Source organism: Ambystoma mexicanum, chromosome 7q, assembly GCF_040938575.1.
Source record: "Ambystoma mexicanum isolate Mex_15411 chromosome 7q, UKY_AmexF1_1, whole genome shotgun sequence".
Lineage (NCBI taxonomy): Eukaryota > Metazoa > Chordata > Amphibia > Caudata > Ambystomatidae > Ambystoma > Ambystoma mexicanum.
The window spans coordinates 961668215-961684595 of NC_090941.1; the positions used below are offsets into that span (position 1 = coordinate 961668215).

Genomic DNA, 16381 nt, shown 5'->3' on the forward strand with positions numbered 1-16381 from the left:
AGAGCGTTAGAGTGCACCTAGAGGTGTCCAGTGTCACCCCCTCTTACCTCCGACTCAAGCCGCTGCTTGTGACTCTTCATCAAGTCCTTTTACAGGTCTCCCTGGTTAGTTGTTAACTTACTGCTTCTATAACACTAGAGACTGGAAGAAATCCTCAGGAATTCTTGGTATTCTGCTGCTTGTCAAGACTTTGAGCCCTCTCCGAACTGCCTTTAGCTAGGGTTGTGTTAATGGACTTAACAGATTTGCTGTGCAAAGAAACCCTCTCTAGAACCTTGAACCATGCTAAAGTTACACTAACTAACCATTTTCCTCCCTTTGAGTAACTTCACTATATTTGTTTGCAGAGTAAATGTATTACCGTATGAATTGTTAAAAACCACAGGTGTGCGTAAAAATCGAAATACTATAACATTCTTATCCCTTTCTAACGTTGCTACAAATGTAACCACAAACAAAAGTGAAAGTGTCCTTTGAAGCGTATTCTCAAGTATTCCAAATTGTTCTAGTGTAAACATCTAAAGTAAATATAAATGCAAACAAATTAAAGTGATTATAGTGTATATATAATAAATATATAACTGTATATTAATTATAAGTGTAAGAGTTTCTTTGATGAGCATGTCTAGCTTAGGTTCCGTGTACTTACCTACAGCTTGCATCTTCCTCTTAAGAGAAGCCTGACTGCTCTGCCTCTCTACAAAGGTCCTGAGTTAGTATGGACCGATACTAAGAGTTGGAGATCTACAAACCACCGGGATAGCTTACTAAAGTCTTCCTATAAGTAGGACTTGAGAAAAACTATCCTAACACTAAGTAACAGAGATTGGTGAGAAAAGTAAAGGTGGTAGTAGGGGTAATAGAGGGGAAGGTGGAGAAAAGGGGGAAGGTGGTGGGGAGAGACAGGCAAAGAGTGTGTAATATTAGGAGAAAGAGGGGTAGACTCAGATTACAATGTGAGGGGCGAGGTGAGAGGTATACATAGTGCGAGGGCGGCGGAAGAGAGCCGAAAGGAGAATGAGAGGTGATCAGATAGAAGGAGATGGGGAAGGGAGAGGAGTGAGCGGAAAAGGAAATGGGTACAGGTAGAAATAGAGGGGACAAGGAAGATAAGAGAGGGAGGAGAGTGGAAACTTAGATAGAGGGAGAGATAGAGCAAGAGGGGGTGAGACTGGAAGAGCAACCCTGTTGACATCGAGCAGTCCAACAGACCACAGGTATCCCTTAAAAAGTACCAGAGGGAGGTGGATAGCAAAGGCCAAGGACTTTAGGTTTCTTGTTAAGATTACAAAGGTAGTAGAGGCTAGCATGCTTTAGAGCATGTCGGGAAGATTCAAAGGGGGTAGGGGGCAGCTAGGGTAGAGGGAGCCCACAGGGAGATTGAGAAAGCTATAGGCAGCATCCTTCGTTTCAACTATCCCAATGTTCTAGGACCAGTTAATAAAACACCTTAAATGTACTCTGTCTGTGGATTTCTCAGGTCACTTGCATGATATTTAAAAAAATGTTCTTCTGCGCTAATAGCCTCAGCCTTCTTCAATAATTGTGCCAAAAGTATTGTGGAAAGATAGACATTTTAGAATGTGTGCATAGAGCAACCTTTACACATAAAGGAAGAGGTTAAAGCTGGGCAAATTAGAATAGACAGAAATTAACAGGAATACAGCACATCAGAAAATCCAATCTGCTCCAAAATACTTACGCCAGCATTTAGCAATGTTGTCACAACATTTTTTCCTTGGATGCCTTGAAACGTAGTTGTGCCTTTTCCTGTTGTCTTTTGCACAACAATGACATTCGGCTTTGAAGTCATAGGGATTGTTGTTATTTTAGTTGTTGTTCCTTTATATTAAAAAAAAAAGAAAGTTACTTCAGCGCTCATTCATAGTTAAATCACATTTTATTAAATTAGCGAGTTCTAAATCTAGCAAAACTGTACAGCAGGTTTCCTTTAACATTTCCTTTTCACATGTCTTGCTTCATCCCTCAAAGAAACTGAACAATATATTAAAATACAAAAATCAGTTTTGGGGGTTTTAATACAGGCAATTATGAATATTGTTCACCCTTTAATGTAAATGCATCCAGGTTTACGCCCAGGAAAGACCGGTGTCCCCTTCACAATGCAGGTAGGTATCAGTGATGAGGTGGCTTTCCCAGAATCCTGGGAAGACCCCTGAGGGGACAAGTTCACACTTTGTGCAGGAGTGAGGGAAAGCCGATGACAATCCTCCTTGTCCGATGGCAAAGGTCCTGGTAAACATACTCTTTGGCAAACCAGTTCTGCTGTTTATGTAATAGAGAGTAATGGAAATAATTATGGTGTGTCTATAGGTGGGCCATGGTTCTCCCCCATTATGGTAGTTCCCTAGAGGTAGAATAATCAAGCATACTTGTTTTATAAGACATGTATGTTTGAAATTTGAACTGCAGAGTCTGTGCAGCCTGCCCCAGCACACCAGGAATCTTGGTGAATAATCCATGGGCCCTAAACCGCTTCATTGAACTGCTAAAGCAGGAGCTTGCTGCTCACTCCTCTTGTTGTGAAGTATTGGGGGAATAAGCTTATTGCTGAGAAGACTCTTTCTCTGGAGCTTTGGGCCTATCTGATCTGGGACTGTAACTAGATTCGGTGCCCACTGCTCATGCACCTCTTCTGCAGCCTGTTCAGGCGGCTTTTTTTCTTCCATCGTGGTGCCCCCTCGTGTTTGCGAGACATTGAGAAATCTGTGACAAATCCAGGGAGATTTTCACCTCTTCCCAAGGAAAAGCCACCCCATTTGATACTAGGGAGGTGAGCCCTCTATGCTTAACCCCTAGGGGTCAGGGTAAGCAGGATCTCTCTGGAGGGGACTTCCCTTAGGGGATATAGACCCAGCGAGAGTAAAAGTTACCATTGCCTCCAACTCCCCCCTCCAAGCACTAACACTTCTGCATGGTATCTAGGGGCTAAGTTTTACAATAGGCATATACACCCTTTATTAAAGGCTGACTTGGCTTCTGGCTGTAGGTATGCCCAATCTCCTGTGAAGAATGAGGAGAGACGATGAACCAGCACGCTGGAGCAGCGTCCCTGGGAGAACCAAACACAGAGGATCCTCAGCAGCCCCTGCAGAGTTTAACCGTGCCAAACAGGCCAAAATAGAAAGGGGGGAGAGAGAGAGAGAGAGAGAGAGAGGGGAAGAGAAAGAGAGGGGGAGAGGGAGAGAGAGAGAGAGAGAGAGAGAGAGATAGAGAGAGAGAGAGACAATCATTCAGAAGGTTAGACAGGCAGTCAATCAGGCTCATAGTGCATTCAGGCCTTCTTCTCCATTCAGACACTCGCAACAAGGAATGTGGATTGGGACAAGCACCCAGCTATTCAGCACTCCACACTGCATTCATACCAGTATTGGGCAGGGCTGTCTCATTCATTATGTCACACACTAGAAACCAGACAACCATACCATGAAATGTATATTGGTTACACACTCCATTCACCCAGGGCACACCCCAAGAGTGTACCCACACCATACAGTTACTGGGAAGGCTCCAGCCAGTCGGGCCCGGACTTCCACACAATACCATATATGGAACTTCCACCCAACAGCCAGTCAGGAGAAGGGACATAGCCAGGGCTTCCCAGGACTTTGGGAAAAGAAGGTAACAGGCAAGAGAAAGCAAGAGGCCACAGGGGCCATCTTGTCTCCTATCAGGAATCAACCGATTCTAATGGCAGGGACTGGGTATCCCAAAATGGAGGATACTCAAAGCGCCTGTCAAATTCAGCATGGCGCTGCCACCAGCCCATACCCTGCTCTGTGGGCCACACACAGGTGCCCAAAAACATACACTAGGGGTACAGGGATGTACCCTCACCCATGGGTGCCATAAGGGTATCCCAAGGGTCTGTTCACCATGACCAAAAAGAGGAAGAGCGGCACTGCCAGGAGTCCCTCATCAACACCTGTGCAGAAAACAATACAGAACACACAGGAAAAAGGAGTACAGGACAAGGACAGGGAGGCTCAGTCCCTCCAACGCATTTCCAGCATCACAGCTTTGGCAGTCCACGGACGGGTGTGTGTACCAATCTCTCAGACTATAGCGTTTGGGGAGAGATATCCTTAAGAACTGTAGTTAATCGAGGATATAGAAAAACAATCTTAAAGGAAGACCCTAAGGGTTCCCAGCAACACTGCCCATAAGGAGGCCTAGCCATCATCTACAAAACCAGCCTCGCCATTAGACTTACCACTCCGCCTACATACCCCTCATGCGAAGTGCTCACAGCTAAACTTCCACTATCTAACAACCGTACCTTAATGATCCACCTGATATATAGAACTCCTGGTCCACTAGGAACCTTTGAGGAGGACCTTCCATATATCATAGCCAGCAACACTAAAAACCACTCACAAACCCTGCTGCTGAGGGATTTCAACCTCGACTTTAATGAGGCTGGAAACAAACACACCCAAGCCATAAATGCACTTCTCAAAGATCATGGACTCTCACAAAAAGTCCTATACCCTACCCACATCAAAGGCAGAACACTGGACTGGGTGGCTGACTTAAACTGTAACATTATTATTACAGATAATGCACCACAATTATGGACCGACCATCACCTTATTACTTTCTCAGCCACACTCCACCTCCTTAGTCCTAAAACCACAGAGATGGCACCCCACTCCCCACAAGAAGTAAAAAGAACATCACAGCAGAAAAACTACTCCCTCACCTCCTCCCTTCCCTGAACAATGTCAATAATAATACTGACCCTAAATCATTAGTAGACATTTTCAATACTGCCATGACCCAAGCCTTGGAAACCGCCGCCCCACTTAAAATGTGCAAAGCCAGACAAAAATCCCACCTCAACGCATGGTTCACACCCCAACTTAAAGAGTTAAGATTACAGAAAAGAAAACTGCAAACTATCTGGCGCCACTCCCCAACTACTGTCAATAAGGCTAAATTAACAGAACTCTCCAAACACTATAAAAAAGAAATAACCAACACAAAAAAAAGATATTCAATGATAGAATTGAAAAAGCTAGCTCTAATACTAAGGAACCGTTTTCCATCCTCCGAGAAATGGAAGCCCCAATTCCACCGGCAGACACTGTCCCCAAGGATAAACCATGGTGCACCGCAATTCAAAAAGCCCTCCTAAATAAAATCACCACCCTCCAACAGAAAAAAGCAATTAAAAAGGCCTCTCTGCTCCCCTCTGAGCAACAACCATACCCTGACACAGGGTGTAACACAACTACACCATTTACCTTTAAAGAAATCTCCATCCTTGACACAGAAAAAATCATTCTCTCGTTAAAACCTTCAAACTGCAAGGGCGACAGTTGCACAGCACAAATTATAAAAGGATGCTGCTAGAGACTTTGCCCCGTTTATCTCCAAGCTCATTAACGCTTTCTTTAAAACCAATTCAGTACCTAATAACCTCAAAGAATCTTGGGTCCTCCCCCTGCTTAAAAAGCAAACACTGGACCCCACCATCCCCACCAACTACAGACCCATTACCACTGTCCCCTTTCTACTTAAAATTATTGATAGAGTAGCATATATTCAAATTCAGGAATACCTAGAAGCTAATCATTTACTAGGATCACGACAGTATGGCTTCCGCCCACTCCACGGAACGGAAACTGCCCTGCTAGACCTTAAGACTCAAATTGACGAGTTGAAGGACAAGGGACAAACAGCTATGCTACTTCTCCTGGACCTCTCTGCAGCGTTTGACCTAGTGGATCATGCAGTCTTATGCAACCACCTTAGGTCGCCGGCGCACTTTTCAGGGGAAGCCATAGCCTGGGTCCAATCCTTCCTGGCTAACAGGACAATGCAAGTCTTTTCCCCATTAACGGGTGCTGACCCAATTCAAATCGACTGCGGAGTACCTCAAGGATCCTGTGTCTCACCTACTATGTACAACATCTTTACTAAGCCTCTGTTTGACAAATTGGACAGACTGGGTATCACCTACACAAATTATGCAGATGATACCCAGATCCTTATCCCCCTTTCGGGCAACTTTTTGGAGGACACAGCCTTAGTAAACAGAGTATACCTCCTCATTCAGGCATGGATGGCATCTCATGGCCTCTGCCTGAATGACGATAAAACCTGAGATACTAATCCTAGGCTCTAAAACTAACTTAAAAAAACATAGCCCTAGCTATACCGCCTTCAATATCGACAACAATCTCATCAAGGTGATGCCAGTGGTCAAGATACTAGGCTTCTATCTTGATGACACTCTTTCGCTCAAGAAACAAGTCAATTCACTCGCATCCTCCACAGCTTAAACCTGCAAGATTATCCGAGCATGTAGACCATTCCTCTACCTCGAGTTGCATCACCCTGGCCAATGCCCTCGTAATGTCGAGACTAGACTACTGTAATGCTCTTTACTCAGGTGCCAACAAAAATATCATCGACAAAATACAAAGAATGCAAAATAATGCCCTAAGAGCAGCTCTGAATATCCCTATGAGAGAACACATCTCAGATGCTAGAAGAGAGGTTCATTGGCTAAAAATATCTGACAGGGTACTCCTAAAAACAGCCTCCCTCACCTCCAAATGCTTAAACAACTTAGCCCCACCTTATCTTGCTGAAAGGATAAACAGAAGATCATCCACACGCCCAACCAGAGCAGATAATGCCCATACCTTGGAAATGCCTAGATTTAAACGTGTTACAGCTGGAGGATCTAGCTTCCCAGTTATTACAGCACAAACTTGGAATGCATTACCGCATGACCTCAGAAAGGAACAACCGTATCCCAAATTCAGACTCAATGTAATTAAATGGCTACGAACAAATGACTGTTAGTTTACCTCTCGGTACCTTGCACTGCTGTTTCTGCTGCATGTCTCTTACCGTGCTTCCTTCCGTATGCCATTGTAACTATCCTGGCAGCACCTATTTTCCAACTGTTTTGTATATTATATGATTCTTTGTACACATTCTGTAACTAAGCTTAAATTGTCTTGACTTCTGCTGCGCCCGGCTACCCAAGGGTTTGGTGCGCAATACCAAATAAATAAACAAACAAATAAATAAACAAACAAACAAAGCAGTAGTAAAACACAGATGCCTTAAAGACTGATATGTTTGGGATATTTCTTCTCTGTGAAAGATAGTGAGCTAAAGACTCTGGGTAAGTCCCTCGTAACCAGGACTAATGTCTGGCAGAGGGACTCCCAGGACCCCACTTGTTAAATCTGCATATTTAAGTAACTTTGGGTCTCACCCTAAGTTACTAGGGGAATCCAGACGTGGACCCCTTGCTCACTATTCTTAGAGAGGCACAGATCCACCCTACTGATGAGGTCCAACCAGACCGAAACACGTGTCTGGGGTTTCTGTTGGTACTCTTGTTCAGAGGAGAATTGCCTCGCATTTCGGTGCTGGACTGCCCCAGGGCAGGACAAAGACTGATATGTTTGGGATATTTCTTCTCTGTGAAAGATAGTGAGCTAAAGACTCTGGGTAAGTCCCTCGTAACCAGGACTAATGTCTGGCAGAGGGACTCCCAGGACCCCACTTGTTAAATCTGCATATTTAAGTAACTTTGGGTCTCACCCTAAGTTACTAGGGGAATCCAGACGTGGACCCCTTGCTCACTATTCTTAGAGAGGCACAGATCCACCCTACTGATGAGGTCCAACCAGACCGAAACACGTGTCTGGGGTTTCTGTTGGTACTCTTGTTCAGAGGAGAATTGCCTCGCATTTCGGTGCTGGACTGCCCCAGGGCAGGACAAAGACTGATATGTTTGGGATATTTCTTCTCTGTGAAAGATAGTGAGCTAAAGACTCTGGGTAAGTCCCTCGTAACCAGGACTAATGTCTGGCAGAGGGACTCCCAGGACCCCACTTGTTAAATCTGCATATTTAAGTAACTTTGGGTCTCACCCTAAGTTACTAGGGGAATCCAGACGTGGCCCCTTGCTCACTATTCTTAGAGAGGCACAGATCCACCCTACTGATGAGGTCCAACCAGACCGAAACACGTGTCTGGGGTTTCTGTTGGTACTCTTGTTCAGAGGAGAATTGCCTCGCATTTCGGTGCTGGACTGCCCCAGGGCAGGACAAAGACTGATATGTTTGGGATATTTCTTCTCTGTGAAAGATAGTGAGCTAAAGACTCTGGGTAAGTCCCTCGTAACCAGGACTAATGTCTGGCAGAGGGACTCCCAGGACCCCACTTGTTAAATCTGCATATTTAAGTAACTTTGGGTCTCACCCTAAGTTACTAGGGGAATCCAGACGTGGACCCCTTGCTCACTATTCTTAGAGAGGCACAGATCCACCCTACTGATGAGGTCCAACCAGACCGAAACACGTGTCTGGGGTTTCTGTTGGTACTCTTGTTCAGAGGAGAATTGCCTCGCATTTCGGTGCTGGACTGCCCCAGGGCAGGACAAAGACTGATATGTTTGGGATATTTCTTCTCTGTGAAAGATAGTGAGCTAAAGACTCTGGGTAAGTCCCTCGTAACCAGGACTAATGTCTGGCAGAGGGACTCCCAGGACCCCACTTGTTAAATCTGCATATTTAAGTAACTTTGGGTCTCACCCTAAGTTACTAGGGGAATCCAGACGTGGACCCCTTGCTCACTATTCTTAGAGAGGCACAGATCCACCCTACTGATGAGGTCCAACCAGACCGAAACACGTGTCTGGGGTTTCTGTTGGTACTCTTGTTCAGAGGAGAATTGCCTCGCATTTCGGTGCTGGACTGCCCCAGGGCAGGACAAAGACTGATATGTTTGGGATATTTCTTCTCTGTGAAAGATAGTGAGCTAAAGACTCTGGGTAAGTCCCTCGTAACCAGGACTAATGTCTGGCAGAGGGACTCCCAGGACCCCACTTGTTAAATCTGCATATTTAAGTAACTTTGGGTCTCACCCTAAGTTACTAGGGGAATCCAGACGTGGACCCCTTGCTCACTATTCTTAGAGAGGCACAGATCCACCCTACTGATGAGGTCCAACCAGACCGAAACACGTGTCTGGGGTTTCTGTTGGTACTCTTGTTCAGAGGAGAATTGCCTCGCATTTCGGTGCTGGACTGCCCCAGGGCAGGACAAAGACTGATATGTTTGGGATATTTCTTCTCTGTGAAAGATAGTGAGCTAAAGACTCTGGGTAAGTCCCTCGTAACCAGGACTAATGTCTGGCAGAGGGACTCCCAGGACCCCACTTGTTAAATCTGCATATTTAAGTAACTTTGGGTCTCACCCTAAGTTACTAGGGGAATCCAGACGTGGACCCCTTGCTCACTATTCTTAGAGAGGCACAGATCCACCCTACTGATGAGGTCCAACCAGACCGAAACACGTGTCTGGGGTTTCTGTTGGTACTCTTGTTCAGAGGAGAATTGCCTCGCATTTCGGTGCTGGACTGCCCCAGGGCAGGACAAAGACTGATATGTTTGGGATATTTCTTCTCTGTGAAAGATAGTGAGCTAAAGACTCTGGGTAAGTCCCTCGTAACCAGGACTAATGTCTGGCAGAGGGACTCCCAGGACCCCACTTGTTAAATCTGCATATTTAAGTAACTTTGGGTCTCACCCTAAGTTACTAGGGGAATCCAGACGTGGACCCCTTGCTCACTATTCTTAGAGAGGCACAGATCCACCCTACTGATGAGGTCCAACCAGACCGAAACACGTGTCTGGGGTTTCTGTTGGTACTCTTGTTCAGAGGAGAATTGCCTCGCATTTCGGTGCTGGACTGCCCCAGGGCAGGACAAAGACTGATATGTTTGGGATATTTCTTCTCTGTGAAAGATAGTGAGCTAAAGACTCTGGGTAAGTCCCTCGTAACCAGGACTAATGTCTGGCAGAGGGACTCCCAGGACCCCACTTGTTAAATCTGCATATTTAAGTAACTTTGGGTCTCACCCTAAGTTACTAGGGGAATCCAGACGTGGACCCCTTGCTCACTATTCTTAGAGAGGCACAGATCCACCCTACTGATGAGGTCCAACCAGACCGAAACACGTGTCTGGGGTTTCTGTTGGTACTCTTGTTCAGAGGAGAATTGCCTCGCATTTCGGTGCTGGACTGCCCCAGGGCAGGACAAAGACTGATATGTTTGGGATATTTCTTCTCTGTGAAAGATAGTGAGCTAAAGACTCTGGGTAAGTCCCTCGTAACCAGGACTAATGTCTGGCAGAGGGACTCCCAGGACCCCACTTGTTAAATCTGCATATTTAAGTAACTTTGGGTCTCACCCTAAGTTACTAGGGGAATCCAGACGTGGACCCCTTGCTCACTATTCTTAGAGAGGCACAGATCCACACTACTGATGAGGTCCAACCAGACCGAAACACGTGTCTGGGGTTTCTGTTGGTACTCTTGTTCAGAGGAGAATTGCCTCGCATTTCGGTGCTGGACTGCCCCAGGGCAGGACAAAGACTGATATGTTTGGGATATTTCTTCTCTGTGAAAGATAGTGAGCTAAAGACTCTGGGTAAGTCCCTCGTAACCAGGACTAATGTCTGGCAGAGGGACTCCCAGGACCCCACTTGTTAAATCTGCATATTTAAGTAACTTTGGGTCTCACCCTAAGTTACTAGGGGAATCCAGACGTGGACCCCTTGCTCACTATTCTTAGAGAGGCACAGATCCACCCTACTGATGAGGTCCAACCAGACCGAAACACGTGTCTGGGGTTTCTGTTGGTACTCTTGTTCAGAGGAGAATTGCCTCGCATTTCGGTGCTGGACTGCCCCAGGGCAGGACAAAGACTGATATGTTTGGGATATTTCTTCTCTGTGAAAGATAGTGAGCTAAAGACTCTGGGTAAGTCCCTCGTAACCAGGACTAATGTCTGGCAGAGGGACTCCCAGGACCCCACTTGTTAAATCTGCATATTTAAGTAACTTTGGGTCTCACCCTAAGTTACTAGGGGAATCCAGACGTGGACCCCTTGCTCACTATTCTTAGAGAGGCACAGATCCACCCTACTGATGAGGTCCAACCAGACCGAAACACGTGTCTGGGGTTTCTGTTGGTACTCTTGTTCAGAGGAGAATTGCCTCGCATTTCGGTGCTGGACTGCCCCAGGGCAGGACAAAGACTGATATGTTTGGGATATTTCTTCTCTGTGAAAGATAGTGAGCTAAAGACTCTGGGTAAGTCCCTCGTAACCAGGACTAATGTCTGGCAGAGGGACTCCCAGGACCCCACTTGTTAAATCTGCATATTTAAGTAACTTTGGGTCTCACCCTAAGTTACTAGGGGAATCCAGACGTGGACCCCTTGCTCACTATTCTTAGAGAGGCACAGATCCACCCTACTGATGAGGTCCAACCAGACCGAAACACGTGTCTGGGGTTTCTGTTGGTACTCTTGTTCAGAGGAGAATTGCCTCGCATTTCGGTGCTGGACTGCCCCAGGGCAGGACAAAGACTGATATGTTTGGGATATTTCTTCTCTGTGAAAGATAGTGAGCTAAAGACTCTGGGTAAGTCCCTCGTAACCAGGACTAATGTCTGGCAGAGGGACTCCCAGGACCCCACTTGTTAAATCTGCATATTTAAGTAACTTTGGGTCTCACCCTAAGTTACTAGGGGAATCCAGACGTGGACCCCTTGCTCACTATTCTTAGAGAGGCACAGATCCACCCTACTGATGAGGTCCAACCAGACCGAAACACGTGTCTGGGGTTTCTGTTGGTACTCTTGTTCAGAGGAGAATTGCCTCGCATTTCGGTGCTGGACTGCCCCAGGGCAGGACAAAGACTGATATGTTTGGGATATTTCTTCTCTGTGAAAGATAGTGAGCTAAAGACTCTGGGTAAGTCCCTCGTAACCAGGACTAATGTCTGGCAGAGGGACTCCCAGGACCCCACTTGTTAAATCTGCATATTTAAGTAACTTTGGGTCTCACCCTAAGTTACTAGGGGAATCCAGACGTGGACCCCTTGCTCACTATTCTTAGAGAGGCACAGATCCACCCTACTGATGAGGTCCAACCAGACCGAAACACGTGTCTGGGGTTTCTGTTGGTACTCTTGTTCAGAGGAGAATTGCCTCGCATTTCGGTGCTGGACTGCCCCAGGGCAGGACAAAGACTGATATGTTTGGGATATTTCTTCTCTGTGAAAGATAGTGAGCTAAAGACTCTGGGTAAGTCCCTCGTAACCAGGACTAATGTCTGGCAGAGGGACTCCCAGGACCCCACTTGTTAAATCTGCATATTTAAGTAACTTTGGGTCTCACCCTAAGTTACTAGGGGAATCCAGACGTGGACCCCTTGCTCACTATTCTTAGAGAGGCACAGATCCACCCTACTGATGAGGTCCAACCAGACCGAAACACGTGTCTGGGGTTTCTGTTGGTACTCTTGTTCAGAGGAGAATTGCCTCGCATTTCGGTGCTGGACTGCCCCAGGGCAGGACAAAGACTGATATGTTTGGGATATTTCTTCTCTGTGAAAGATAGTGAGCTAAAGACTCTGGGTAAGTCCCTCGTAACCAGGACTAATGTCTGGCAGAGGGACTCCCAGGACCCCACTTGTTAAATCTGCATATTTAAGTAACTTTGGGTCTCACCCTAAGTTACTAGGGGAATCCAGACGTGGACCCCTTGCTCACTATTCTTAGAGAGGCACAGATCCACCCTACTGATGAGGTCCAACCAGACCGAAACACGTGTCTGGGGTTTCTGTTGGTACTCTTGTTCAGAGGAGAATTGCCTCGCATTTCGGTGCTGGACTGCCCCAGGGCAGGACAAAGACTGATATGTTTGGGATATTTCTTCTCTGTGAAAGATAGTGAGCTAAAGACTCTGGGTAAGTCCCTCGTAACCAGGACTAATGTCTGGCAGAGGGACTCCCAGGACCCCACTTGTTAAATCTGCATATTTAAGTAACTTTGGGTCTCACCCTAAGTTACTAGGGGAATCCAGACGTGGACCCCTTGCTCACTATTCTTAGAGAGGCACAGATCCACCCTACTGATGAGGTCCAACCAGACCGAAACACGTGTCTGGGGTTTCTGTTGGTACTCTTGTTCAGAGGAGAATTGCCTCGCATTTCGGTGCTGGACTGCCCCAGGGCAGGACAAAGACTGATATGTTTGGGATATTTCTTCTCTGTGAAAGATAGTGAGCTAAAGACTCTGGGTAAGTCCCTCGTAACCAGGACTAATGTCTGGCAGAGGGACTCCCAGGACCCCACTTGTTAAATCTGCATATTTAAGTAACTTTGGGTCTCACCCTAAGTTACTAGGGGAATCCAGACGTGGACCCCTTGCTCACTATTCTTAGAGAGGCACAGATCCACCCTACTGATGAGGTCCAACCAGACCGAAACACGTGTCTGGGGTTTCTGTTGGTACTCTTGTTCAGAGGAGAATTGCCTCGCATTTCGGTGCTGGACTGCCCCAGGGCAGGACAAAGACTGATATGTTTGGGATATTTCTTCTCTGTGAAAGATAGTGAGCTAAAGACTCTGGGTAAGTCCCTCGTAACCAGGACTAATGTCTGGCAGAGGGACTCCCAGGACCCCACTTGTTAAATCTTTAAGAGCTATGGAGCAGACAGACTCCATAGTATAGGTAGAATACAAAGAATAGAGTTCCAAAAGACAGACCTCACAAGGATGAATGAGTGGAAACAGGCTCCACTCATTCAGGATTGAAAGAAAAGGGTACAGCAGTCCAGCAAAATGTGCTGGGGGTCTCACTAGGAGAGGCGATGAAGCAAATAAATGATACATTTCCCTAACAGAGGCACCTACGACAGAGTGGGCAGTGAGATTAAGAAGAGCCCCACTGTGGTGATAGCCTGAGACCCCCTAGAGCGGGGAGTGAGAAGGTGAAACTACTTACCAGTAATGTTCTTTCCGTGGATTCTTCTCCCAGATTCCTCATCTTGATAGATAGCTATCCAGCGTCATCTGCTTGGAAACTTTTTCGACAGGAGACGTAGTGCTGCTTGATATCATTGACTCCTACCACCCCTCGTATACGGCCTCCCCATTCCTTGATCAGACGCAACTTTGTATAAAAGGATACACTATGCCCCCCATATCTCAGTTCCCTACTCCCCCACTGCATCCTGGGTTCAGCCTGCAAGAGGAAATGTACAATAAAGTGGAAATGCATTAAAACAAAAACAAAAACAATATAGCAAACCACTATCATTTGATTTCCTCATGTTTCAATATGGAGGAGGAAGAGGAAGAAGAATACAGTCAGCAAGCCAAACGCTGCGGCATAAAACACAGCCCTGCTCCTCACGTCATCATGCACAGAAACGAGACCGCAAAATGTAATTAGGACTATGCAAACAGACTTCCAAGCAGGGTAGGCTGGGAGGGCGATGAGGAATCTGTGGAGGAAGAATCCATATAAAGAACATTACTGGTAAGTAATTTCTCCTTCAATGGATTGAATTCTCCCACAGATTCCACATCTTGACGGACTCCCAAAGCAGCCAGTGAAGAAGAGAATTGAGCAATAGGGGGTTCCTCTTTTTTATATGGGGGCTGTGGTATTGGAGGAATCAAAATAGAAAAAAACAGCAGGGTATACCACTAGCTTCCCACCTCTACCACAAATGAATAATCTTTGCAGTTCATTTATAAACAGCTCTCGCTGTGGGTGAATTCCCATGGTGGTTTTGTGTTGCTCTTCAAGCTACATCTGCATATAGTAGTATTTTATATGTTTTATGTGAGAATACTGTCTGATGTATAAATATTAAAATATGTCTGTTTTGATACGAGGCCCTTCTGTTCAATTTAATGGTTTGTACCATTTGTTGTGAGTAGGTTTTGCCCAGTACTGGTGTGTGGTAGAGGTGGGAAGCTAGTGGTATACCCTGCTGTTTTTTCTACCCCAAAGCAGCCATGCTGGAGGAGGATTGTAAGTTTAAACCAAGAAGCTCTGGATGGCTGCTCTACCAAAGCACACATCTGCCCCACGGCCCAAGTCCAAGCTGTAATGCTTGGCAAAAGTGTGAAGAGAGGACCACGTTGCTGCTCGACAAATGTCTCTGCCCGGCACTCCACTCTGAAGAGCAGAGGAAGCCGTAACATCTCTGGTAAAGTGGACCCTAAGCCCTGCTGGAACCTTGAAACAATCCAAAATGCAGAGCACTATCCAACGTTAGCTATTTTGCTTTGTGACTGCACGCCCCAGCCTGGTTTATGAGAAGGCGACAAAGTGGTTATCCTTCCTGAAGGAGCTCGTCCTGGCCATGTAAAAGCTCAGCGTCATTTGGGATCCAATCTGTGGAGCCTCTCCTCATCCTTCGAAGAAATGCTGAAAGATCTATGCTCTGGCCCAGATGGAATTCAGATACCATGTTAGGTAGAATGTTCAGCTTAGTGCTAAATTCCTCCCACCTTAAAGACCCCCAGCTCTTTTTGCTGAACTTTGGGACTTTTTACTTTTAAGTCTATGTGTTTTCTGTGTTTCTTTTGACTTTGGAGTATGTCAAACTCCATAGGCATCATCTTTACATTGTGACACACAGCACCTTCAGCGCAGTGGCACAGGGAAGTCTCTTAGATTTCCCAAAGGTTTAAATACCTTCTCTTGCTGAAACTACTGTTTCCAAGAGCAGTGAAGTGAAATGGACTTAACTTACATTTTGTAACTTTCTAGACCCAGCACACACTATCTAACAATAGGTTGCTGGAGGGGTTACTTAGTATACCCTTTTTCTAGTTTCTCATGTAAATTTTTATGTTACCCTTTCTACAATTAATGGCTGGTGGCAGTGGTTTACTTTTTCCTACCATTGTGTGTTTTTACTGCTGGCTGCAATTACAGCTACAGTAAAGCACCCATGGGTGCCCATTTTGTCAAAATGGCCCCAGCTTTTACCACCATTTCTTGATGGAAAGTTCCTTCTTGAGATTTACTCTGCGCTCCAAACCCGGTTTGGTCCCTTTGTTTGTTTTGTCTTTGGCAGGATTCACTGGTGAAGCCTGCCTCTGGCTCCAGCGTGTCTGGCAGGGGCGGGAAGTGAGGGAGGTGTCTGAAACTCCCTGTGCATAATCCCCTTGGTTACAGGAATGCAGCCAAAGGTGATTGGCTGCTGGCTGTCCCTTTAGGACAGCCACCCTGCTGTGCGAGCGACAGCTAGGCTGCGAATGAATGGGAGAACACTGCATAAAAGGCAAGGCTTTTGGCTTGGAAGGCAGAGTCGACCACTGGACGAAGGAATCCGAAGAAGAACTTGGAAGAGACACATGCTGCAACTCCTGGACCATTGGTTTGCGTTTGCCGGTGAAGCCCTGCTGCTGTGCTGAAGCTCTGAATTCACCTCAAATAGAGAAGCCCTGCAACGGATGACTTCTCCCCTTGGGTTGGGGGGACCAATCAACCCCAAAAGTGAACTCGTCTCGACATCC

At 46.2% G+C, this 16381-nt stretch overlaps 1 protein-coding gene across 5 annotated transcripts in view; it reads right to left on the minus strand.

The window, feature by feature from the left end:
• The window catches only part of EMSY (EMSY transcriptional repressor, BRCA2 interacting), a 698405-nt gene that overhangs the window by 359250 nt on the left and 322774 nt on the right, over positions 1-16381 (minus strand). For all 5 annotated transcript variants that reach the window (XM_069640042.1, XM_069640040.1, XM_069640041.1 and 2 more), the window contains one exon: positions 1703-1842. In XM_069640042.1, coding sequence (XP_069496143.1) covers positions 1703-1842 — 140 coding nt within the window. The remainder of the gene's footprint in view (positions 1-1702; positions 1843-16381) is intronic.